This window comes from Euprymna scolopes, chromosome 35, assembly GCF_053919585.1.
Source record: "Euprymna scolopes isolate OS-2025 chromosome 35, ASM5391958v1, whole genome shotgun sequence".
Classification (NCBI taxonomy): domain Eukaryota; kingdom Metazoa; phylum Mollusca; class Cephalopoda; order Sepiida; family Sepiolidae; genus Euprymna; species Euprymna scolopes.
Window position 1 is genome coordinate 25,807,451 of NC_136516.1, and position 25,924 is coordinate 25,833,374.

General features: G+C 31.9%; 2 protein-coding genes across 11 annotated transcripts in view; one reads left to right on the forward strand and one right to left on the reverse strand.

The window, feature by feature from the left end:
- LOC145259743 (uncharacterized) overlaps positions 1-2,479 on the forward strand; it is a 66,219-nt gene extending 63,740 nt beyond the window's left edge. For all 6 annotated transcript variants that reach the window (XM_080117444.1, XM_080117447.1, XM_080117442.1 and 3 more), the window contains one exon: positions 1-2,479. This exon is cut by the window's left edge and continues 2,871 nt beyond it. The gene's annotated coding sequence lies outside the window, so the exon portion shown is untranslated.
- A 4,576-nt stretch (positions 2,480-7,055) lies between these two features.
- The window catches only part of LOC145259744 (uncharacterized), a 38,578-nt gene continuing 19,709 nt past the window's right edge, over positions 7,056-25,924 (reverse strand). Inside the window, exons 6-7 of one of the 5 annotated variants that reach the window (XM_080117450.1) lie at positions 22,636-22,724; positions 7,056-8,343 (exon numbers count right to left, since the gene is read on the reverse strand). In XM_080117450.1, the coding sequence (XP_079973576.1) occupies position 8,343; positions 22,636-22,724 (90 nt within the window). In that variant the 3' untranslated portion in view covers positions 7,056-8,342. Of the gene's footprint in view, positions 15,343-22,488; positions 22,725-25,924 lie in introns of all 5 variants that reach the window. The other 4 variants (XM_080117449.1, XM_080117448.1, XM_080117451.1 and 1 more) reach the window with 4 other exon arrangements.

Below are 25,924 nucleotides of genomic sequence, written 5' to 3' on the forward strand. Positions count from 1 at the left end.
ATAATGTGTTTAAAAAATTTTCAACTACCATGGAATTTCCACGTCTTCTGCTAATTGTCATTCTTTTATATACTATCTCATGTCCATGGTGTTTACTACGAACTTCAAACACAGTTCCTGAAATTTTTTAGTTGAGGATAATTTGGATTGTTCGGACTACTGTTCTCATCTTGGTTGTTATTCTAACAACGTTTCAGTGGATGTAACTTTCAACCTTCTTTTTGATCCTCGATATGACCTTAAACTATATCCGATGGTGAGGCCCCAGCTTGCGGGCTTTGGAGAGTGTGGAGCCATCCATTAATTGCCATTGCTCCCAGGTCCACTCTGACCCAGAGTGGTAGTACCTGTTAGGGTTCCAACTATGATTTGAATAGAAACCTTGAAAAAAAACAATATATTCTATTAAAAATTTTTCTTCAAAATAACTGGATTCGGCATTAAATAACCTGAAAAGGGTTGATATGCCATAAAACAGAAACAACCAACCAATCAACCTTCTTTTGGTGTATCTTGTCGTATTCCAAAATCCTTCTGTCAAACTCTGGAATCTGTCAAGAGTTTCAAACTCCATAGGGGATAGATTGTTCTTGTTCTATCAGCCAATGAAAAATAAAATAAAAATCTTTTCTTTGCATTATTCGGATTCTTCAGACTATTATTCTCATCTTGAATGTTAATTTCACAACGGTTCAGTCGATGTAATTTCCAACCTTCTTCAGGTGTATCCTGTTGAACTTGGGAATCTGTATGGAATTTTGAATGGTGCTCTCGTTTTGCTAACCGTGACTGGCTAGAAGTCCAAAGTAATTTGCAATTGTATCTTGAGTGTCGTCCACACTGAGGATTAAACCTTCAACCTCGAGAAAAGTTTAACTTATAAATGAATTTTACCAAGTACTTTATTCACTATGCCAAGGATCCTTGCAGACTAGTCGATGCAGGCGACACAAAAAAATACAATTACGAATTATTTAGAACTTTTACCCAATCATGGCTGATGGAATGAGAGCATAAAATAAAAATTTTGTGCAGATTCCAAAGTTCGACAGAAAGATTTCTGAATCCGATAAGATATACCTGAAGAAGATCAGAGGTTACATTGACCGAAACATTATAAAAATTTACACTCAAGATGACAACAGTAGTTCGAAGAATCCAAATGATACGAATAACGAATCCACATTTCAGAAATTCAGAAAAAAAAAAAAGAAATTTTTGCTTAAAACTTCGACGCGGGAATGACTGACAGAATAAGAACAACCTATCTCCTTGAATGAAATGAATCGGAAGAAAGTCAGAAAATTACGTTTTTACGTTGTCTGAAACCACGTGAGAAACTTCAGTTGCGTCAACGCAGTGTTGCGTTCCTGTGCTGGTTCTACAAGTGGCACACGTTATTCACATGTAAGAATATAACAGCAAGGTCACCCGGAATTAGCCGGGGTACAAAGTCTGACCAATCCAAATAATTTGAATTGTTAATGCTTATATTTTTATTTCAATAAATTTAAAATGTTTCTGAATATATATAAACGCAATCGAAATCAAGAGACAATGAGATCAGTTTTTTTCTTTTGTTTTTTTTTTATAATTAATAGATATTTTAATTTTTGATATAATTTTTCATTTGAAAACCGGTGGTTGTTGAAATGAGAAAAAAAGCTGAAAAGTTAAGAAAATATTTAGGTGCTTATTCAGATCAGCACTTATAGCGATAAACAAAAATGAAAAAAAAAAAACAACTTTTATTTTGTCACAGAATGGAAATTGTATATTCCAAAACTCACACAGATTATTCAAATATTTAAAAAAATTATTTATGAAAAACATATTTGCCGTTTTTTACCGATAAGTGACAGACGAGGCCATGTTTATCTAGAGAACATAATAAGGGGAGGTAATCAGTGATTATTTTGACAATTTTCACATGCATTAGGATTGTCTGCCCTTGTCTACTGATTTGTTTATTTCATTGTTTTTCACCCTCATCAAAACAGAGTAAATAATATTTTTTGAAATGCAATATGTGTTATCGACCGTGACATTTTTGGATTATGATTGTCACTGCGTCATACTATATAAGCACTAGATAATTTTTTCTTATTTGGAAATTTTATCAAATTTATTTTATTCTCAATTTTTAAAAATAAAAATATTTCAAATAAATCTTATAAAATAGTTGTCTACACGAAAAATTAGGAAAAATTGAGTAAAATTTTAATTAAAAATAAGGTTTTTTTTTTACCGATTTGCCAGCGAGAAGAGTGGAAATCTTGTAAAGCAAGGGGAGATAAGTCAGTCTGTCCTTTAATAATTAATAGCAGATGGTCAAAATATGGAAACAAATTTTAATTAAAATTTTACTTGATAATTTTCCCTAATTTTTGGTGAGGATTTTTGTATGAGAATGATTTTTTACTGAAGTTAAAAATCAAATGAAAAAAAATATTTTATAAAAATAAACTCATCCAATTTACTTTTCATTATGGTATTATTTTTTCAATGAAATTTAAATGTTGCTGTTTTTTTTTTTTTATTTATGGCATCGCTTGCTTGCTTGTCACTGTGCACATTTCATGTTTTTTTTTTTTAATGTGATGCCATCAACCTTGACTGATACCACACAAAATCGTAGATGAAGGGGGGGGGTAGGCAAAGAGGTTGGAAAGACAGAAGAGTACTACTTAGGCCTTCACTAGAAGGGTACTAAGACCACTGAGACCTTGGAGAAGGGTGGACTGATTGCCACTCAAATTCTCATACGTACCAATGATCATTACCAGCAAGAAATCAATGGTAAGTGTCTGTTGCAATAACACAAAATCATTTGCAATGGTTATTAGAACAGTTGAAAATCTGAGGAGACTTGTTGTCAGCTCGATTCTAACGCGCACCACTGGTTATAGTTGTCAAACAATCGCTGATGATGATGACCTGCGTGAAAACTCCTAGTGAGTAAATACTCCTGAATGTACAAGTAACTTTATTGCAGCCATAAGAAATCGAAACGCGCAACATTAGGAAAATTCTTCAAACGACATCAAATGCTGTTGTATATTGGGATCATATGCCAGTCAGTTGAGATTCCGTTAATTTGTATGCTATTCGACGTCCAACACTGTTTCTTCTCAATCTAAATGACCTTCCAGAGAATATTATTCACGAACTCAAACATTTATGCTGATGACACTACCTTCTATTCTGCTATTGCTTCTTGCTCATCTTTGATCAGTTGAAATATGAAGTTGATCTGGGGTCAGTTATGGATTGAGGTAGGGAATGACTTGTTTTGTTTAATCCGGTTAAGACTTAACTTTCAATCGCAAGCGTGTCCTTTTTTTTCCTGTGATTCTAATGGACGGCTCTGCTCTTGATGAAAAATCGATTCTAAAACTTCTTGATCTTTCTTTCTCATCAAATGTTTCTTGGAGTCCATCTTTTAAATCCATCACTTTTTCTGCTTCTCATAAAATCGGTTTTCTCGATCGCTCTAAACATTTTCTCTCATCTGAGGCTATTCTGTATCTCTACAAATCTGCTATCAAACCATGTATGGAGTTGATTGTCGTCATATTTTGGCAGGTAAATCTGTGTCTCGATAAATTGCAGAAACATGTAATTTGATTGACTCCACCCTTTTTTCTTCACTGTAACCTCTCTTTCACAGACGTGATGTTGCTAGTCTCAGTCTTTTCTACAAACACTATTATGGCATGTGTTCTTCAATATTGTCTGATCTATTCCTTGCTTCCTTTGTCTCAGCTCATTTGAGTCGTTAGTCTATTGGTCTCCATCAATTCGATGTTTTAATACCTCATTGTAATAAAGCTTCTTTCCAAGGACTACGTGGTTGTGGAACTCTCTTTCTGATCACAGTTTTCTTTTTACCTACAGCCTTGGTCTTTTCAAGATTAGGTCAATAGGTCTCTCCTGTCTTTGCAATAATCAGACGTCACAATCCGCTCGAGAAATGGGTAATTTTTGCTGCGCAGAAGGAGCATAAAAGACACTTCAAAACAATTTTTTTATTAACTTTCAATTCGTATGGCACATATTTATCCAACTTTTTTTGACTTCCCTATTTGCTTTAAATGGCGAACGACTATTGAGTGGCCGTGCTCGAGTTTAACAACAACTTCTCGTGTGATTTTGCGAGGATTGGCTTCAATTAAGGCTTTCAAATGTTTATCAAACGCAGGTTTATTTGTGTGTTTTTTTGCCTTAAGGAGAAGTGCTTCCCAACACACTGGAAAACCTCATCAGTATGCCCTGTATTTAAAAATTCAGGTGATAAGTCATCTCCCTCTCAGTACAGACCAATATGTCTCCTGTGTGTCATGAGTAAGTTGCTGGAATCCATATTAAATAAGGAAGCAGATGACCAGCCATGACCATCTTCATCTTCGAGGTTCTCATCACCCATTGCAAAATTTCTTGGACCATCATTGTGCCACACGTTCGTTAGTGGTTTCCTGAGCCAAACATATCATTGATATCACAAGCTGTCTTGGCAGCTTTTCGGCCTAGTTTGAACTGGAACAAGAAAATTGTGCGGATTTGAATTTTGTCCATGCTGTTGAAAAGTCTCCCAAAAAATGAATGACGAGATTGAGAACGATAACGAATTACACGATAGATAGAGTGAAAAATGCGCTTCAAAATGATATAGAACATGGCTATATATATATATCAATCAATGAATTCATTAAGAAATCATATAAAAGTAACATATGTGAGAAAACGATATTGTTTTTGCACCATCCTAAAGCCTGTTTTTTTTTTTTACATGGTGGTCACCACTTATCAAGGCCCGGAAGCCACTCGGGGATAAGGGTTATTGCGTGTACAGTAATTAATGGGATAGTATCATAGTAATTGTTAGTATTGGCGATTTGATAACATGTCTTACTTAAGGGGGCGGTTCAACAGGAATTTGTTTATGTTGGACTTGAAGACATCCAAGTTGTAGTCAGGTGGGAAACAGGCAAACAGAAGAGACTTTCACAGGGGTTGCGACATTTAACAGTTTAGAATTGGATACAGTTGAACGCAGGTCGCAGCTTGTACAAGATCGAGAGAACGTTAGAAGATTGATGTGAGCTGACATCAACTGACGAATGTAGATGTGGACGTTAGCATGCAGTCGATGGTGTCACACACACACCCAGAGTGCAACTGATATTAGCTGAATGTGTTGAAGTTTGTTTTTTATGTTTTATTTTTTTTATAATTGTGAACGTGTGGGTGCCATCATCACGTCCAGAATAGTCGAAAGCGAAGAGGACCATGGAAACAATATTGGTGTCGGCATTTGTTGTTGATTGAGCGAGGCAGCACGTCGTGTTATCACATTACTACACAGGCCCCTGATTGGCCCACTCGTATTGATCCAAAATTGTTGCTCGATTCAGTCAGCACTACGAGTTATCATCCCAAAAGCACGTTTGTAAACAAATAAACGTTTATTACAAACGTCACCCATTTACTTCAGTTGAATGGCAGATTTTTACCAAATCGAAATATATAATTCCCATCAATACAAACCTTTAGTTACGAGTTCCAGGGCCACTCATTTTGAGGGGTACATTAGTTCAACTAATACTAAATCCTCAGAAAAATCAACATGCAATTCCTTCAGTTTGCCTCACTCCCAGAAAGTCAACTCTGACTGCCTCTCCTACCAAACTCCTGGAATCTTTTAATCCTTGACTTGATAGTGGTCTTTGTTAGTGGTCACAATATAACCCTTTCTCCATTGCAGGGGTCGCGCGCGCACGGTGGAAAACGACGCGCACTAACCCTAAGGACGGTTGGCTATATTTTCGCTCCTTCGAGCCTCGGACCCCGCACAAGCATCCGTCTCTCTCCCTCTCTCTCTACTGAGTCTCTCCGAATTGGACGTTGGTATCTGGCTGTCTAGTGTTGTAACGCCCAATCGGGAATTCTTGGTAATTTCTGTCGTGATCGTCTTCTCGTCGGTGGCCGTCTCTCTCTCTGTCTGCGACTGGAAAGTCAAGTTTGGTTATGCTGAAATCGAAGGCAGTCTTCACAAGTATAATGGAAACAATCAACAACGATGAGGATAGTTTAGGCTGTTCATTTAGTGATTCGGTATACATTAAGGCTCGGCTCGTCCCTTATACGTTCGTCAGGCTTGGAATGCAACCCCCAGTGTATTCAAACAAAAACTCTAAGTGGCGGTCTTTGTTAGTTCTCTTCGTCTCAATTAAAAGAGGCTGGCGGCATGCGTGGCTTCCCAACTGGTCTGTTCGACAGACTTTCCGATTCTCTTCTCCCGTCTATCTCCGCAGTGGTTTTATTAAACGTCATCCTCCCCTTCCTTCTGTAGTCGACCCAATCTCTCTATTCGACGGGTAATCATAATTCTTTCTCTCTCTCTCTCTCCTTCCCAACCGACCCCCTCTCGATTCAATTCCGAGAATTATTTATCTCTCTAGGCAATTAACCAATTTGTTCCCTTAAAATTAGAATGACTAATTCAATTGTTTTCGGGTTCGGTCTTTCTCTATTATCCAACTTGTTGATTTAAGTGAATCATGTTATCATTACACTCGGATCGCCGACTTTACTCGTCGACCCGTCCCAGACCTCCCTGCGTTTTCCTCGCCAACCCGACATCTGGCTTATCTTTAGTCTGGCCCTTTTGAACTCCAATAATTTACTTGTCAACCGATGACAATTCGTTGGTTTCTCACGAGATGGGACTGAGACCTCTCGCCCAGCTCCACCCCACTCACCCTCAACCTAGGAAGCAAGGTTATCCGGTGTCGCCCGGCTTCGTTACAACAATTCGACCACCCAGAAGTTGATTACTTGAGATAACAGCTAGACAGTCTCCATTCAAAGGGGTTTATTTATGAAAATTACTTTTCCCAGCATTTCTCATTTAACCAAGGACTTAATTTCTTAAAGAAAAGAGAAAATAAAATGGTGTCGGGTGCAGAATGACAAAATTCATGGTAGTGATCCGCATTCATTTCCGGGCAACGCCAGGTCTTCTTGATAGAAAAATTAAAAACAAAACACAAAACTCATTTTGATAATTTTTTTTTATAAAATCAAAACAGTTTTTCAAATTCAGCCATAACAGTGCATATACAAAAGCTGGAGTGAATTGAGTTGCATCAAATGGTAAAGTTTGGATGAGAGAAAACATCAAGAAAAGTACAAACAATAAAGATTCAATAAAATACGCATCAAGTGCGTTTGAAAGCCAAATCACAACTTAATATTAGGAAAATAAACAAATATTTTACTTGTTTGAAATTTATAACGAATATATTTCGGAGCTAAACTCCATCCTCCGTATTTTGTTTTCTTTCTTCTTTCTTGCCATTTTGTAAATTTAAATGTTGCATCCCTCTGCCTGTTCTACAAGTATTTTAGGGGTGAATGCTCTGATGAACTGCAATCACTTGTGCCCCCACGACGCGAGCACCCTCGACAAACGCGACAGGCTACTAGATCCCACCCCCACACTGTAGAGGTCCCTAGATGTAAAAGATCTTTTTACTCCAATAGTTTCTTCCCCAGAACCGCAAGACTCTGGAATTCCATTCCAGGTCCCTGCTTCCCCAACAGTACTGACGTGCAGAAGTTCAAGTGTAACGTGAACCGACACCTTGCTGCCCAAATCCCTACATAGTACCCCAGTAGTTGTTGCCCCTGATAGTAGCCCCCTACACCAAAGTGGCAATTTGCCTTGTTTGGGGTGAAAATGTAATAAAAAAAAAAAAAAATAAATAAAAAAAAAGTTGGAGAAAGAAAAAACTGTAAAGAGCCGCACGTTGTATTTTGAAATGTTGGAACAGTGCGTAAGCAACGTGAGAATAACGTCAACATGTGAATACCATAAAGAACTTTTTCCAACTTTACAACATAGCAAGAAAGAAGAAAAGAAAAGAAAAAAAAGAAAACATACTGAGGATGGAGTGTTACTCTGAAATATATTTATGTTATAAATTTCAAACAAGTAAAATATTTGTTTATTTTCCTAATATTACGTTGCAATTTGGCTTTCAAACGCACTTGATGCGTATTTTATTTTATTCAAATTAAATCAACGTTTCTATACGGAACTCACACCCTTGATGTAATAAAGATTCACTTTGAAGAGAGATTAGATTTGAAAAAAAAAAAAAATTACAAGAAAATGTTGATAAATGGAAAGAAATTGGAGAGATTATTTTCTTACATTTGAAATCAGTAGTTCATAAAATTAAAAAAATATAATTCAATGAAAGTCATGGCACTTCTGCATTACATAGATGGCTCCATTTTTTGGTACATTTCACTAAACTGTTGCCAGGTGGCGCTTCTCTGTCAAAGAGACAAAAAAATGAAAACTATATTTTGTTACAGTGACAATTTTACTTTAATTCAAAAAAAAAAAAAAATGTTTGGAAGAAAAAAAAAAATCCAATGTTTTAATTCCAAAATTATTTTATTAAAATTATATTTTCTTACACAGACGTTTCAATAAATGTTTTTACAATTATATTTTGATACATTTTTATGCAATAAATATTTTCATTTTCAAATATTTTTGTGATCGGAAAAAAAAAAGTTTGTTATTTATTGGCCATGTTATTTGACCAAGAAGAAATTGGAGTTATCGCCCCCTAACAATGGCGCCATCCGTGTAATGCAGAAGTGCCAAATTTACTGTTTCGGAATTTTTGAGATGAGGATTGGAAATTTGTTATTTAAACTATTGTTTTATCTTTTTCACATTTTATGGAACCTCTGACTGTCTTGACGTGTGCCTTGTTAAACTCAGGAATTTGTATGGAACCCTTTATTTAATTAACGAGGTAGCTTGCTTGCATTCCTCAAACTTATTTCGCTGCAAATTTACTATAGTGTGCTTTGAAAAAAAAAAAAAAAAAAAAAATGCATTTCAGAGAAAAACACTACAAACGTTTCATGCCGAAATTAGTATGAATTTCAAAAAAATGGTCCAGTAGAAAAATAAATATAAAAACAAATTTTTTGAAGTTGCGATTTTTCACTGTAAATGAACCGCTTTATTAGATCGAAATCAGGGGGAGATAACTGGATTCTATCATTAAGGATTAAATAAAGATTCCATCCCAAATTCTGTACTGATTCCCAAAGTTCAACAACTTGAAGGAGGTTAAAGGTTACATTGACTGATGCATTGTGGGAAGAAAATTCAGGATGAGAACAGTAGTTTTAAATATTCAAATGAAATTTATTACATTGTAACAAAAAAAAAAAATGAAATTAACAAATGTAAACGATTTTCAAATTGTTAAAATGAAATAAAACTAAAAATACATGATTTTTTTCCACACTGGATTCATCTGCAAAACTATTTCTATAATTAACATCATGTGATAAATTTTGATCAGAATAAGAATAAGGATTGTAAACATAAGGTTTAGCATTTTTATATCTTGCTTTTACCATCAGGAAATTAATAAAAAGCCACTTTTGATTTACCAATTCATTTGTGATGTATTTGCATGGAAAAACAAATGTGTAGATTGTGTTAATGTCAATTCTGAAGAAAGTAGCCATCTTTGCGTACGCTATTCACTAAACAAAGATGGCTGCTTTGCTTAGAATCGCTATTTATGTTAAATTTAAACGCTTATCACTTTTTTTTTTTTTAAATCAAATATTAACTTTTAACACAAATGATTCAAACGAAAAAAGTCTAATTTCCCAACCGGATTTCTTTCCAAATAATTTATGTCGTTAAAAAGTAATGATTACCCGATTTTGTTACTTTTTATGGCCTATTTACATTTTCAATGAAAAAATTAAGTTTTGATTTTCATACAAATTTAATCCCAAATTGAGTCATTTTTAGATGAAGTTTTTTTGGATTTTTTATTTATTTTTTTTTCATTTAGCTTTTATTGATAAAAAAAATATAAAATTTGAAACGAACAAATCTACATAATTTAATTTCAGTTTGGAGATTTTAAAGCGTGGCCAACATTTGTAGGGAATTGGTTTCCGGCCAAGATCATAGTGTAGTATCTGTTCTGATGCTACACTTCCCCTTTTCTGTTCTCGGTCAGTGGAGGAGAAATCCTTCATGACTGAGGCAATTTTTATTTTTGTTCCTGTCCAGAGTGCTCCATTTTGAGGAGATGGATTTTCCCCACATTTAAAACCAACCTCGTGTCTAACTCTGCCCTTGTAGGGAGGCAAGTAAATGGGAACATTTGTAAAGAAAGAGTTGTCTCCCTTGCTAATGGAGCCATCAACCTTAGTACTGTTAAAAAAAAAATTAAATTACTGCTTGTTAAGATGAAGACAACATATTTTTTTAATGTAGTTTTAAGCAAAAACAACAGTACTTACTTGATTGTCATGTCGAAAACAGTAATGTATCCAAAAATTACGAAAATTCAAGGATTAGAACAAAAAAGTTTATCACTATAATATGGCTAAACGAATATGTCAGCCATTAAAATGGTGGAAAGGGAGATAAGTATGTCCCCTGTATTTGTAGTTTTCAAGGGGAAAATGCAATTCCCCCCCCCCATTTTCTGTAAAAATTATTTTTTACTATAAATAATTTTCTTGAATTTTCATAATCTTTGGATATATTACTATTCTCGACATGACAATTAAGTAAGTATTGTTGTTTTTGCTTAAAACTACAAAAAAAAAAAAAAATCTATCTGTCGACTTTATCTAAATACGCCTCTCGCCCCCGACATATCTATATAATACAGGGTGACCCCCCCCCCAAAAAAAAACGGGCCTCAACTCTAATTAGGCCCCGTTTCTTAGTGTTTTATCCGAATGAAATGAAAGTTTGGTTATAACTAGTTTATTATATTCAAAACATTACATCAAAACACTAGGGTCTTTGGCCTTTTTTTTCCCCGTTCTACAGCATATGTTCTAGATCGCCTCCATTTAGCTTTTGTTTTTTTTTGGGGTCACCCTGTATTATGTGAAGGCAATTTGATGTGCGTAAATTTTTTAAAGCAGAAAAATTATCTATGTGTTTATGTCTATAAGTTTTTTTGCGGGGGTTGAATGCGCTTTACATTTTGTTTATGAAAATTAAAGAATAAGAATAGAAATGCCGTTAAGTGGTTCAGGTCTGGAGCAAAAGTGCACACAAATCCGCAGGGAAATTGCCAGATGTTCTTCGATTGGTCGGATCGAGGTGTAAGTAAAGTGAAGTAAAAAATTAAAAATTTATCAATTTTTTGATTTTGTTCATTTTCATCACATCCTTTCCCACCAAAAACTGAAGGTTTGAAAAAAAAAAAAAAAAAAAAAAGAAGATGCAAAATTCAATCCCAGGCAACTCTGGGTAACCCTGTTAGTTGATAAAATATGGAGAATTAACACGACAATGCGAACATATTTAAGGCACTAAAAAATGACTGATAAAATGAAATGATGAAGACAACATATGGCAGCAGTTAAATGAACACAAAATTATTTGCAAACAAATGAAAAAAAAAAAAAAAAAAAAAGAACCTGATAGCAACAAATGAGACCTTGCTTAAGGGTTATGAAAAACTTTGAAGAGGGGGGATAGATTATAAATCCATAAACAGCATATTATAAAATTAAGTTTATATATTTCCATGTACAGCATTTATTCCAACCCTCATTAACTGATAATTATGAATTTTGGAACACAGTTATGTGTAATGGTGATTAATGTGAGATATATTTAGTTTCATTTATGTGAAATGGACAAAAGACAAAAGGTGGAAATTCAGATACCTCAATAGGCATTTGACATTAATAAACTTTCCCCAAATTTGAGTTTCTTTCGAGTATTTTAAGGTGTTTTTTTTTGGAGGCATAATATGGACAAATGTCCCATTTTGTAAATTAAAATATTTCAGATTTGCATTGAATTTGATCCATACACATTAAACATTAGATATTTTCTAGGATTAAAATTATACAATATATTTGATCAAAAGATGAATAAGAACTCTAAAGATAAGGTTTAGTATAATTGTATCAGGATTTCAATCTTTGTAAGACTACATTAAAAAGTAAAAAATAAATAAAAATAAAAGACTCCAAAATAACGTTCCATCATGTATTTTTCAGATATAATTATAGTATTAACAAGAAATTGGAGTGCTGTTCAAATGCTATATCTTCACTGATGTATATTGGCAACACTCGTGTCTCAAGTTGTCAGTACAAAATGTAAAAAGTGGCAGGATACAGTTTCGTGGGTTATTCGATTAAAATCTTTTTTTGTTAGTAGTCAAGATGTTTTATGAAATGTTTAGACAATATTTTTTTATATAAAGTATAAATGAATTCTATAACTATCTTATAAAGTATTTTTTAATCAAGTATAATTTTTGATAATAAATTGAAAACAGACTAATAGCTAAAAAATTACTAAACAGTATATTTACAAACAAGATCCAAATTTAAATTTAAATTCTCCATTTTGAAGATTTTTCAATTTTTTATTGTTTTTAATGAAATAATTTTGCAAGCTGTTGCAATTTTCTTATATTAAACAAATTAAAATTTTTTAATTCAAATGTAAGTTTTGAATTAAACACTTTAATTAAAAACTGTAACAAAAAAAAAAGGTAAAAACAAAACAAAAAAAAACTGAATTCGGTTACCTTAAAAAATTTCAACTGATATATTGTTTTTTGCTCAGTTCAATTTTTTCATATTCTAATATATATATATATAAAAAGAGCCAAATAATGCAGTATTCTTCCCTTCTCACAGGTCAAAATGAATGAAACATTTGGCAGCCATTACACAGTTGAAATATTCAAGATAACCACAACTTCATATTCGTTCAAAAAGTAATGAGACAACTTTGTCTTCACCCCCTCCTCGCCAAAATCTTTGGTTACAAATTAATCAATGTTAACAGTTTGTTCAAAAAATGTTTCCCTCTTTAAAAATTCATATTCAGCTGAGCAAGGTCTCGAAATTGAAACGAGTTTCATTGCTTTCGAGAGATGAGTTCAAGGACCATTTTTGTAGTTTAAGATGGCAACGTTGTCATATTAAGGAAAGTAAGTATTACTGAATTGTTTCGAATATCTTTGTGAGAAACCTTTCGAATGAACTACATTCAATCTATTCTGTTTATTTTCTCTACAAAAGGTTTCAATCCCAGGTCATGTGAGGTCTTTCAAAACGAGAACAGTAGTCTTAATGAAATTGATATGACAAATTGATATGACAAATTGGCACCTTAAAGATAAAAATTTTTTTTTTAAAAATTGCTATTTTGAGATCAAAAAAAGAATATAAAAAGACAGTTTCCAAATTTACCAAAACTTTTTTGGAAATACATTTATTTTGTACAACAAAAAAATGATTGGAGAACATAAAGGTAAATGTACGTCAAAATATATGGGAGGAGGAGGAGGCGGGACATTATTAACACGTCTATTGTTAAGAAATAGAATAGCACTTTTTTTTTTTTTTTTTTAACAGATTCAATTCTAAATAAGCAGCAAAAAGGTTTTATGAAATCATGAACATTTTATAATCTTGTGAAATAATGAAAGTTTCATCTACCTCCATTGCGGAGGAAGAGAGTCAAACGCACAAACCACTAAAAGCTACAGCGATGTCAGTTTGTGAACATCAGAGATCAAATCTAATAAAAACATAAGAAAATAAGGATGCCAGGTCGTTTTGTAGCAGTATAAATACATTTCTCGATCGTAAAAATTTATTAGGAGTTGCACAACGCAACATTGGGTCATTCATAAAAACAAATATTCTTTCGTGATGATTACAAGAGAAACAATTTTCGATCGCATATCTAAAAGATAAAATTTGGTCTTCGCAGTAAAATAGGCAAGCCCTTCCTCTTTTCAACTAAAATGTTTTGTTGCTATCCAAAATTTTTATATTAAAAACAAAAAATGTGTATGATGTACATCCCTGTGACAAAAAAAAAAAATCATATTCCAAAAATCATATAAATTGATCAAGTAGTTTTATTTTTATAGAAAGAAAATTATTTTTTAATTAGTTGATAGGAAATTGTACACATTACAACATAAATCTAGTATGAATTGAGTTATCTCCCTTTCTTGACATTTTTTTTTTTTTTTTTTTCAAAATGGTGGATGAGACAGTGACTCCTCGGATACTCATAAAATTGGATTTTTTTTGTTTTTAATTTAAAAATAAAACTACTGGATCAGTTAGCATGATTTTTGGAATATGATATTTACATTTCGTCACATGTATGTACATCAGATTTTTATTTTGTTTTTTTAATATCGGAGGAGGGAAGGAATTCTGAACAAGAACCAAATGTTTTCAGGGAAAACACTTTGATTTGACTCAATGCCTTGTTCAAACACAGCTTAAATACGGATCCACATAGTTTTGTTTTTTAAAAATTATTTATTTTGTCATGGATTTTTTGTTGTAGAGAAGCAGCAAATAGGGAAGAAATTCCAAAGTCTAGCATTCCAAGAGAACAAACTAGAAGGCTTTCTGGCATCGAAAGACCTCAATAGTGGAGGGGTGGGATTTTGCTGTGTGTCGGGTTAGTTGAGGGTATATACGTTGAGGAGACGTAGGTGCTAGGAGTTCAGAGCACATTTCATAAAAGTACCTGTAAAACATGCAAAAGGGAAGCAACATTGTGGCGATGGGACAGGGGTTGGGGCTCGGCTGATAGTGTGGAACCTACTAGATTAAACTTTTTTTGACGCTTTCGAAGAAGGAATTACTAGTGGTTGGTGTTAAAGTTATTGATCTTAAATTTAAACCAAATTTATTGAACATGTATGAAAAAAAATTTATTGAACATGTATGAAAAAAAATTTATTGAACATGTATGAAAAAAAATTTATTGAACATGTATGAAAAAAAATTTATTGAACATGTATGAAAAAAAATTTATTGAACATGTATGAAAAAAAATTTATTGAACATGTATGAAAAAAAACTATTGAACATGTATGAAAAAAAAACTATTGAACATGTATGAAAAAAAATTATTGAACATGTATGAAAAAAAATTTATTGAACATGTATGAAAAAAAATTTATTGAACATGTATGAAAATTTTTTATTGAACATGTATGAAAAAATTTATTGAACATGTATGAAAAAAATTTATTGAACATGTATGAAAAAAAATTTATTGAACATGTATGAAAATTTTTTTTATTGAATATGTATAAAAAAAATTTATTGAACATGTATAAAAAATTTTTTATTGAACATGTATAAAAAATTTTTTTTATTGAACATGTATGAAAAAAATTGAAAATGATGCTTTGTGAATATTCGTTGTATAATGAACATTTAATTTTGTCTTTGACTTTATGTTATGTACAGCGTCTGAAAAAGATGTATACACACTTTGTAGAATTATTAATGATGCAGACAGAGCTTCTGTAATAAAAGCCAAATTTATACGAATGAGGTGGGGGCGTGGGACAAAAACCTAGGTGAGGAATTGGGCATTAATATATATATATATATATATATATATTTAAATATTTTTTGTGGGGTACAAAATTATATTATGGCTATGTAAAGACTAAATTTAAACTTGTTCGAAAACATTATTTAAGATTGTGAAATTAAAAAATAAAAATGAATGTGTCAGCTGACCAGTTTCGAAGCTTGCTCAACAGAGCTAAAATCGAGCTTAATTACGTTTTAAAAAGAAAAACGTAATTTTTAAAACGTAATTAAGCTCGATTTTAGCTCTGTTGAGCAAGCTTCGAAACTGGTCAGCTGACACATTCATTTTTATTTTTTAATTTCACAATCTTAAATAAATAATGTTTTCGAACAAGTTTAAATTTAGTCTTTACATAGCCATAATATATATATGTGTATATATATATGTATTATACAATAAATATTTCTTTATGTTACCACTGCCAATGTCATTCTGGCTTTAATGATGGCAATGCAAGTGGACTTTGAAGAAAAGAAAATTATAAAATAATTTCTGAGCGTACGAAAATGCAATTGACGATGGTTTCATGTTAACAGCAGCACCGCGACCAAAATGGACGTCATTCTAAGAACATGAGATGAAAACACAATAATCCGACGTTCTAATAAATTTTAAAAAGTAAATTCATTTTCAAAAATACATTACAACAGTCAAAGCATATATAAGCAAGATTGTACCGTAAAAAAGGAATCGAATCGTTTAAATTCTTAATGTCGTAAAAAACGTGGACAAAAGAAATTGCGTTCATTACAGCAGAACACATTAGGTCACATGATATTACTCGTACTGACTGATGTCCGGAGTTAGAATCTTAAGGATGACGTGGTTACTGCATCCGGCCACACTGATGAATCTAGATAAGATGAAATGGCTGTTTGTAGATGACTATATTTTATGCGAGTTGAAGTATTTCATAAAATGTTTTGATCATTTGTTTGATATGATAGAAAAAATAGAATTCTTTAAGAATATCTCATTTTTTGTAGTGATAATTGTAATAAAGTTCAAGTGGATGCGTCGCTGTATTTATTTAAATTAAAATCTTATTCCCCCGTAAACAAGGCATATTGCCACTTGGACGTAAGGGACTAATATTTAGGACCATAAACTATGTCGGAAGTTGAGCAGCTAGATGTCTGTTCATATTACATTTAAATTTCTGCATATTAATACAGTCAGGGAAGCAGAAGACAGGAAGAGAATTCCAAAAATCTTGCAGTTCGTAGGAAGAAACTATTAAGAGTAGAGAGCTTTTGGGCATCTATGGAACTCTACAGTGAAGGGGTAAGATTTTGCTGTTTACTAGGTTAGTCAGAGGTATTTATGTTGAGAGGGCACAAGTGTGGTTAGTTCATCGAAGTGGAAATACTTATAAAACAAGCACAGCATGCAACATTGTGATGGGACAGATGCTGGAGCTTGGTAGACAGGAAGAGAACTTAACTTGTTAGAAATTCTTTTTCGGTAGCCTGTTCAAGTAGGAGAGAGGTTAGTAGTTGGTGCACCAGCCCAGACGTGGTTACAACAATACTCTATGCATGGGCAAATGGTGGCTTTAGAGAGGTATAGGATAGTGTAAGATTTGTGTCTACGAGCATTTCTTTTTTTTAACAAATTGAAAAAATTCAAGATAATAAGTGCCTTTTCATCAGAAATGAAGGAAAATACATATTTAGATTTGAAAAAATAATTCTTTTAATGTAAATTAAAAAAAAAAAATTCTTTTATGTAAATTAAAAAAAAAATTCTTTTAAGTAAATTTAAAAAGAATTCTTTTATGTAAATTAAAAAAAAAATAATTGAATATAAATAAAAAAATTCTTTAATGTAAATTCAGAAAGAAAAAAGTGACACAAAAAGTAATTCATTATGTCAATCTTTTAACTGAACTAATAAAAAAAAGAACTAGTAAAAAAAATTAATAAAAAAACAAAAAAAAAACTAATAACAAAAAACTAATAGCAAAAAAAAACCTAATAAAAAAACTAATAACAAAAACTAATAACAAAAATTAAAAAAAAAAACAAAAAAAAAACAAAGATTCATTTTCCTTAGATTTTCATTCAGATAGTTGGAGGCAGATTAAAAAATTTATTTATTTATTTTTTTTCAATCGCCACATCAACAGATACTTTATTTAAAGATTCATGATAGAAAATGATAAGCAAAAAAAAAAAAAAATCTTTAACATTGCATGCGTGGATTTAATTTTCGACATGAATAACTTCCCCTCCTTTACAAATTAGGAAATTTAAATAAAAACTGTCAAACATGAGAGAAGGGAGAGGGGGGGGGTCTTATTTACATACAAATGAAGAAAACTATAAATTTCAAAAATTTTACCAACTTAAATTTATATAACAAGATTAGAGACGTGTAAAGCAAAAAAATGTTAAGAACGGTAATTTTCCACACGAGGTTAGAATAAGCGTAATGTTAAAAAAGTGGAAAATTCCGATGGAAGTTAACAGACTAGAGTTATGATTAGGCCACATGATATTACGGCATGAAAGGAAGTGAGGAGTGAGATCAATTGTTTTCTTTTGGGTTAACGACGTCAAAGTGAGCTGACGTCGTTTTCAAGGCGTATCACTCTTACAGTGTAGGGGTGTGCTGGCTAAAATAAAATAAACTTCAGAAATAAATAATGGCTTAGTTGTAATACGTTCAAATACCTCCAATCATTACATTCACCAGAAAGAAAAAGAAGCCGAGAAACAAAAGATCCACACAGCAATTAGTGACGTAACAGAACAGCGACTAGAGATGCGCGTGTAAAACAGAGATTGCTGTTTGGAAATGAGTGTTTAATCTTCAATTTGTCAACTCCTCAACTATGCTATCCAACTCTCTAGCCAATTTCCTAGGTGTCATGCTGAGCCATGATCTACGCATCTCTGATCTCGACTATGCTGATGATATAGCTATGCTAGGCGGAAGTTTTGATGACATTCAAGCAGTCATTAATCAGATGGAAATTTTTGCTCCAAAGATACGAATGAAGATCAATATAATAAAAACAAAATTGCTAGCGCTGAATTCTCCCCAAACGATTCACAACTAATTTTTCTCGATGGAGAAATACTTGAAGAGGGCTAAAGTTTCAAATACCTAGGTTCTTTTATCACCGCAACAGGCCAAGGTGAAGAGGATATTGGCAAGCGTATCGACAATACCCGTGTCGCCTTCTGCCACCTTCACACCTGACTGGTCTGGAAATTAAATCCGACTCAGTTAAAAAATTTCAATATACCACGCTCTTGTCCGCACTATTCTCCTATACTAATGTGAAACCTTGCCAGTACGAGTTTGTGACCTGTGACGACTGGAAGTTTTTGACCACTAATGTCTAAGCCGCATCCTTTGGCACCAATTCGTCCCAAAAGCCATCATCCGTTTGCGCTGCCAGATACCATCCCCAAACAGACCTTCCTTTCGAGACGTCTGATAGTTTGGTCACACTTTGTGCCAGTAACCAGATGACTTTATCCACCATGCCAACATCAACCCAGCCTCACTCCAGGGTTGAATGAAACAACGCGGTGATCAGATGAAAACCTGGTTCAGCACGGTAAAGCAAGATGCTGATCCTGTGTTCTCGTCTCTACAAAGTGCGTTGCTGGAATGATGAATGGCTAGACCTGATATCGACTGCAGCTTCAAACAGACGTGTCTGGGTGGCGTCTATACGAGATGCTGAGAATTCAGTTGGAGGAACTGGCTCAACTAACCCACGGTGAACGCTGACAACAACAAATGACAAATTAATAACCGTTCCGAGGTCGCATGATTTCTTGCTAATCTTATCTCAAGTAAAGAATTAGATTTCAATTTAGACGTCAGAAATTTTTTAATTTATATGACATGATTCAAAATGGTTGAATTCACTAAGTACATTGATAAGTAACAAGACTGAAGTGTGTGCTGCGTGAGATAGGGAGGAAAGAGAGACAAGCGCGTCATTTTATCAAACACTAGCAGGTTGCCTGGTATTGCCCGACTAAAATATGCATAAATATCATATTTTAATGCAGAATTCTTATTTATTAGAAACAGAAATACCGTAGGTATTAAATGTAACGTTAAATTCCTTTAAAAAATAAAAGGAATGAAACAGACGTGCATGCAAGTATTATGTTTTTCCTAAATAGTTCACTTTTTGTAAGTAAAAAAAAAAAAATACTCGAGCTGAGATTGAAACCAAAACCTAAAAGACGATAACCATTAGACAAACTTGACAAGATTATAAAAAGTGTTTTCAACTCAACTTACACTTAACATAAAGAAGATGTCATGTTTTATGACCATACATGTGCATTCGTGAAACAGTTGAAAACAGATAAAAATCTGATCACCCCCCCCCACACACACGTACCAATTTTTAAATTTTGATCCCTTAGCAGCCATTTTTTCCGGATGAAAATAGATTAAAAAGTTTTCCATGTCTGAATACTCTATATACCAAATTTCAAGTCTGTAGATCAAAAATTTGTTGAGTATATAGGTTGAGAATGTCTATATACACGCACGCACACACACACCTTTATCGATATATAAATTATAAACTGAGAGCATATAACAAACATTGTCCAACCCCTTCGTTATTAGGTCGTTCCACTATGAGCACCAAGATACGAACAAAGAACACCATTGCATCGACGTGCATCAGGAAAGGACGGAAAAAATGTTTGAAGTGAAGGGGAAAAATAATTTTATTTGGACATCAGTCGTGTCACTTTGCAGACGGAATTTTCGCGTATGGAAACATTTTTTTTTCGTTGCAAAAGTTTTAAATATTCGAAAAAATATCTAGAATAAAAACTGAAGAAATTATTTAAATCCTAATTAAAATTAATTAAAAATAATTAAAATTAATTAAAAAAAAATAAATAAAAAAATAACTTTAATTATTATTCTGCAAATCTTAATATTAAATTTATTTACACCCTCCTCTAGAATATGTCAAAACTTTTTTCCGTTATTTTTTTTTCAAGTGATATACATAAAAAAATATATATAAATACAATTCTTCATTCTATCATAAAAAAAAAAAATATATAAATACAATTCTTCATTCTATCATAAAAAAAGACTCCTCTCCCCAAATTGTGACCGATGCCATTATTAGTGAAATTCAAAATCCTTTCTGCAATCCAATATGTTGTGCAAATAAATTTTATTCATGTCCGACTTGTCCATCAAGTTGCAAGCAATAATGACCAACAGTCTCTCTTATTAATTTTCACCAGTAGGACCAGTGGAAATTCCACAACAGCATATTTCATATGTTATATATTGCTGCTGGGCATTCAATAGACGTTCAACATGACTGAAGACTCCGCGATATTACTGTAGCTCTCTTGTTAAAACTGTAAAAGTATTTATTAAGTAATTTGGTTAATGTAGTGTCAGAATATATCTGGTCATTATGGTTTATCGCCAATTTCCTTATATGAGTCTGTGACATATTTCCATTGTATTGACGCCTGGCACGAACAAACACCCCACGATATCATTATACAATCTTTAGACAGAACAGATACTAACTTTGGATCCTAACCAGTAGACCAAGACAGTATATTTTAGTTTCACGTACAGCCCAAAAGCGACATTTTTTATTTATTTATTTTTTTAAATATACATTGCGTCTTTGGTGATCGGGATATCCTATTTATTAAAAAAGGGGGATAAAAGGTGATAACATACTACGAACACTAAATTAGCGTGTCAATGTATATAATTTAATGTTCATTGTATATTATCACCTATTTTCCTTTTTAATAAATAGGATCTCGTGATTGAAGAATTTATAATTTGGAAACCGCAACGTACATACATACGTACTTTAAAGGTACTACGGTATAAATGTATAGATTCTTTTGCTCTAAATGTGAAACAGGAGGTGATGTTGGTTAATGGCACGGACTGATAACTTTGGGATGTTGGTAACCTTCATGTGATATCGCGTAAATACCCAATGTCTTTGTAGAAAGAATTCTAACAAGAAAAGTATCGGGGAAACCGATGCCAGCAAATAAAAAAAAAAAAAAAAAATCATCCAATTCATACGGAATAAATTGATCAATACAGAGTGCAGTCTAGCGGCCATTAAGAATTTGGGGAGGAGACTTGGCCAAACAAAGTGTTGTGAGGACGAATAGTGTTTTTTTCATGAAAATTTGGTATGGGAGGGGGGGGGCATACATTGAAGCTCAGACGAGCACTTGCCATGAAAATAATGACAGAGCTGAGACAGGCTTGCAACATTTCTCCTGTGCAAAAGACGTTGCAGGGAAGAGCAAAGGGCATCCTGTACTTCTTTTAGAAAAAATTCTAACTAGAAAGATGGCGGGAAAACAAATAATAACAAGGGCAGAGACAAAAGAGATATTAACGGTTTTGCATGGCGTATCCAAGTGCGCTTATCATTGAATGAGGATATAGAAGAAAAACTGTTGAACATTAAACAAATGAAACTTAGTGGACAAATCAAGTATAGAGTGAAATTTATTTGTAACAAATATGCTGGAATTGCAGATAAGAATTTTATCAACAATTTCATGGGTGCCATTTTTTTTTTTGAGATCACACATAAAAAAAAAATTAGCTTAAACATCCTGATTTAGTATCACTTTTGAATAGGTTACGATAATAGGAGGGTAATTGAGAAAAAAAGGAAAAAAGAAAAAAGAAAAAAGGAAAAAAGAAAAAAGGAAAAAAGAAAAAAGGAAAAAAGAAAAAAGAAAGGAAAAAAGAAAAAGAAAAGGAAAAAAGAAAAAGAAAAGGAAAAAAGAAAAAGAAAAGGAAAAAAGAAAAAAAGAAAAAAGAAAAAAAGAAAAAAGAAAAAAAGAAAGAAAAAAAGGAAAAAAGAAAGAAAAAGAAAGAAAAAGAAAAAAAGAAAAGCACCTGATTTTTGCACGATTCAATACAAGTTTGAAACTAAACGGAAAAAATGCAATTCCCATGGGATGACTATTCCCCCCCCGCCCCGATCATAATAATCTCTGATAAAAAACCTTTGTTTCTTCTCAAGCCTGACGTGAAGTGTGTGTGCCTGTTGTCTAAAAGATTCATTTCCGTCTTAGTCTTTCTTCTTGATTTGTGTTTTCCTTCGCCCTTGCAGCACAAGGAGACCAGCCACGCCCAGCAACAGGGGAACGTACCACGTGAAGAGCATCCACATGTGTTCCACTTTCGGATAATCTTCCATGACGTTTCCGTACAACAACACCGCCATTATTAACATCGTCGTCTACAAGGAAAGAAAAAGAGAATCATTAAACATCACACGTGAAAGATTTTTTTTGAGATGACGATTAATAATTGATTCATTTTGAGATGACGATTAATAATTGATTCATTTTGAGATGACGATTAATAATTGATTCATTTTGAGATGACGATTAATAATTGATTCATTTTGAGATGACGATTAATAATTGATTCATTTTGAGATGACGATTAATAATTGATTCATTTTGAGATGACGATTAATAATTGATTCATTTTGAGATGACGATTAATAATTGATTCATTTTGAGATGACGATTAATAATTGATTCATTTTGAGATGACGATTAATAATTGATTCATTTTGAGATGACGATTAATAATTGATTCATTTTGAGATGACGATTAATAATTGATTCATTTTGAGATGACGATTAATAATTGATTCATTTTGAGATGACGATTAATAATTGATTCATTTTGAGATGACGATTAATAATTGATTCATTTTGAGATGACGATTAATAATTGATTCATTTTGAGATGACGATTAATAATTGATTCATTTTGAGATGACGATTAATAATTGATTCATTTTGAGATGACGATTAATAATTGATTCATTTTGAGATGACGATTAATAATTGATTCATTTTGAGATGACGATTAATAATTGATTCATTTTGAGATGACGATTAATAATTGATTCATTTTGAGATGACGATTAATAATTGATTCATTTTGAGATGACGATTAATAATTGATTCATTTTGAGATGACGATTAATAATTGATTCATTTTGAGATGACGATTAATAATTGATTCATTTTGAGATGACGATTAATAATTGATTCATTTTGAGATGACGATTAATAATTGATTCATTTTGAGATGACGATTAATAATTGATTCATTTTGAGATGACGATTAATAATTGATTCATTTTGAGATGACGATTAATAATTGATTCATTTTGAGATGACGATTAATAATTGATTCATTTTGAGATGACGATTAATAATTGATTCATTTTGAGATGACGATTAATAATTGATTCATTTTGAGATGACGATTAATAATTGATTCATTTTGAGATGACGATTAATAATTGATTCATTTTGAGATGACGATTAATAATTGATTCATTTTGAGATGACGATTAATAATTGATTCATTTTGAGATGACGATTAATAATTGATTCATTTTGAGATGACGATTAATAATTGATTCATTTTGAGATGACGATTAATAATTGATTCATTTTGAGATGACGATTAATAATTGATTCATTTTGAGATGACGATTAATAATTGATTCATTTTGAGATGACGATTAATAATTGATTCATTTTGAGATGACGATTAATAATTGATTCATTTTGAGATGACGATTAATAATTGATTCATTTTGAGATGACGATTAATAATTGATTCATTTTGAGATGACGATTAATAATTGATTCATTTTGAGATGACGATTAATAATTGATTCATTTTGAGATGACGATTAATAATTGATTCATTTTGAGATGACGATTAATAATTGATTCATTTTGAGATGACGATTAATAATTGATTCATTTTTAGATGACGATTAATAATTGATTCATTTTGAGATGACGATTAATAATTGATTCATTTTGAGATGACGATTAATAATTGATTCATTTTGAGATGACGATTAATAATTGATTCATTTTGAGATGACGATTAATAATTGATTCATTTTGAGATGACGATTAATAATTGATTCATTTTGAGATGACGATTAATAATTGATTCATTTTGAGATGACGATTAATAATTGATTCATTTTGAGATGACGATTAATAATTGATTCATTTTGAGATGACGATTAATAATTGATTCATTTTGAGATGACGATTAATAATTGATTCATTTTGAGATGACGATTAATAATTGATTCATTTTGAGATGACGATTAATAATTGATTCATTTTGAGATGACGATTAATAATTGATTCATTTTGAGATGACGATTAATAATTGATTCATTTTGAGATGACGATTAATAATTGATTCATTTTGAGATGACGATTAATAATTGATTCATTTTGAGATGACGATTAATAATTGATTTTTTTTGAGATGACGATTAATAATTGATTTTTTTTGAGATGACGATTAATAATTGATTCATTTTGAGATGACGATTAATAATTGATTCATTTTGAGATGACGATTAATAATTGATTCATTTTGAGATGACGATTAATAATTGATTCATTTTGAGATGACGATTAATAATTGATTCATTTTGAGATGACGATTAATAATTGATTCATTTTGAGATGACGATTAATAATTGATTCATTTTGAGATGACGATTAATAATTGATTCATTTTGAGATGACGATTAATAATTGATTCATTTTGAGATGACGATTAATAATTGATTCATTTTGAGATGACGATTAATAATTGATTCATTTTGAGATGACGATTAATAATTGATTCATTTTGAGATGACGATTAATAATTGATTCATTTTGAGATGACGATTAATAATTGATTCATTTTGAGATGACGATTAATAATTGATTCATTTTGAGATGACGATTAATAATTGATTCATTTTGAGATGACGATTAATAATTGATTCATTTTGAGATGACGATTAATAATTGATTCATTTTGAGATGACGATTAATAATTGATTCATTTTGAGATGACGATTAATAATTGATTCATTTTGAGATGACGATTAATAATTGATTTTTTTTGAGATGACGATTAATAATTGATTTTTTTTGAGATGACGATTAATAATTGATTCATTTTGAGATGACGATTAATAATTGATTCATTTTGAGATGACGATTAATAATTGATTTTTTTTGAGATGACGATTAATAATTGATTCATTTTGAGATGACGATTAATAATTGATTCATTTTGAGATGACGATTAATAATTGATTCATTTTGAGATGACGATTAATAATTGATTCATTTTGAGATGACGATTAATAATTGATTCATTTTGAGATGACGATTAATAATTGATTCATTTTGAGATGACGATTAATAATTGATTCATTTTGAGATGACGATTAATAATTGATTTTTTTTGAGATGACGATTAATAATTGATTCATTTTGAGATGACGATTAATAATTGATTCATTTTGAGATGACGATTAATAATTGATTTTTTTTGAGATGACGATTAATAATTGATTTTTTTTGAGATGACGATTAA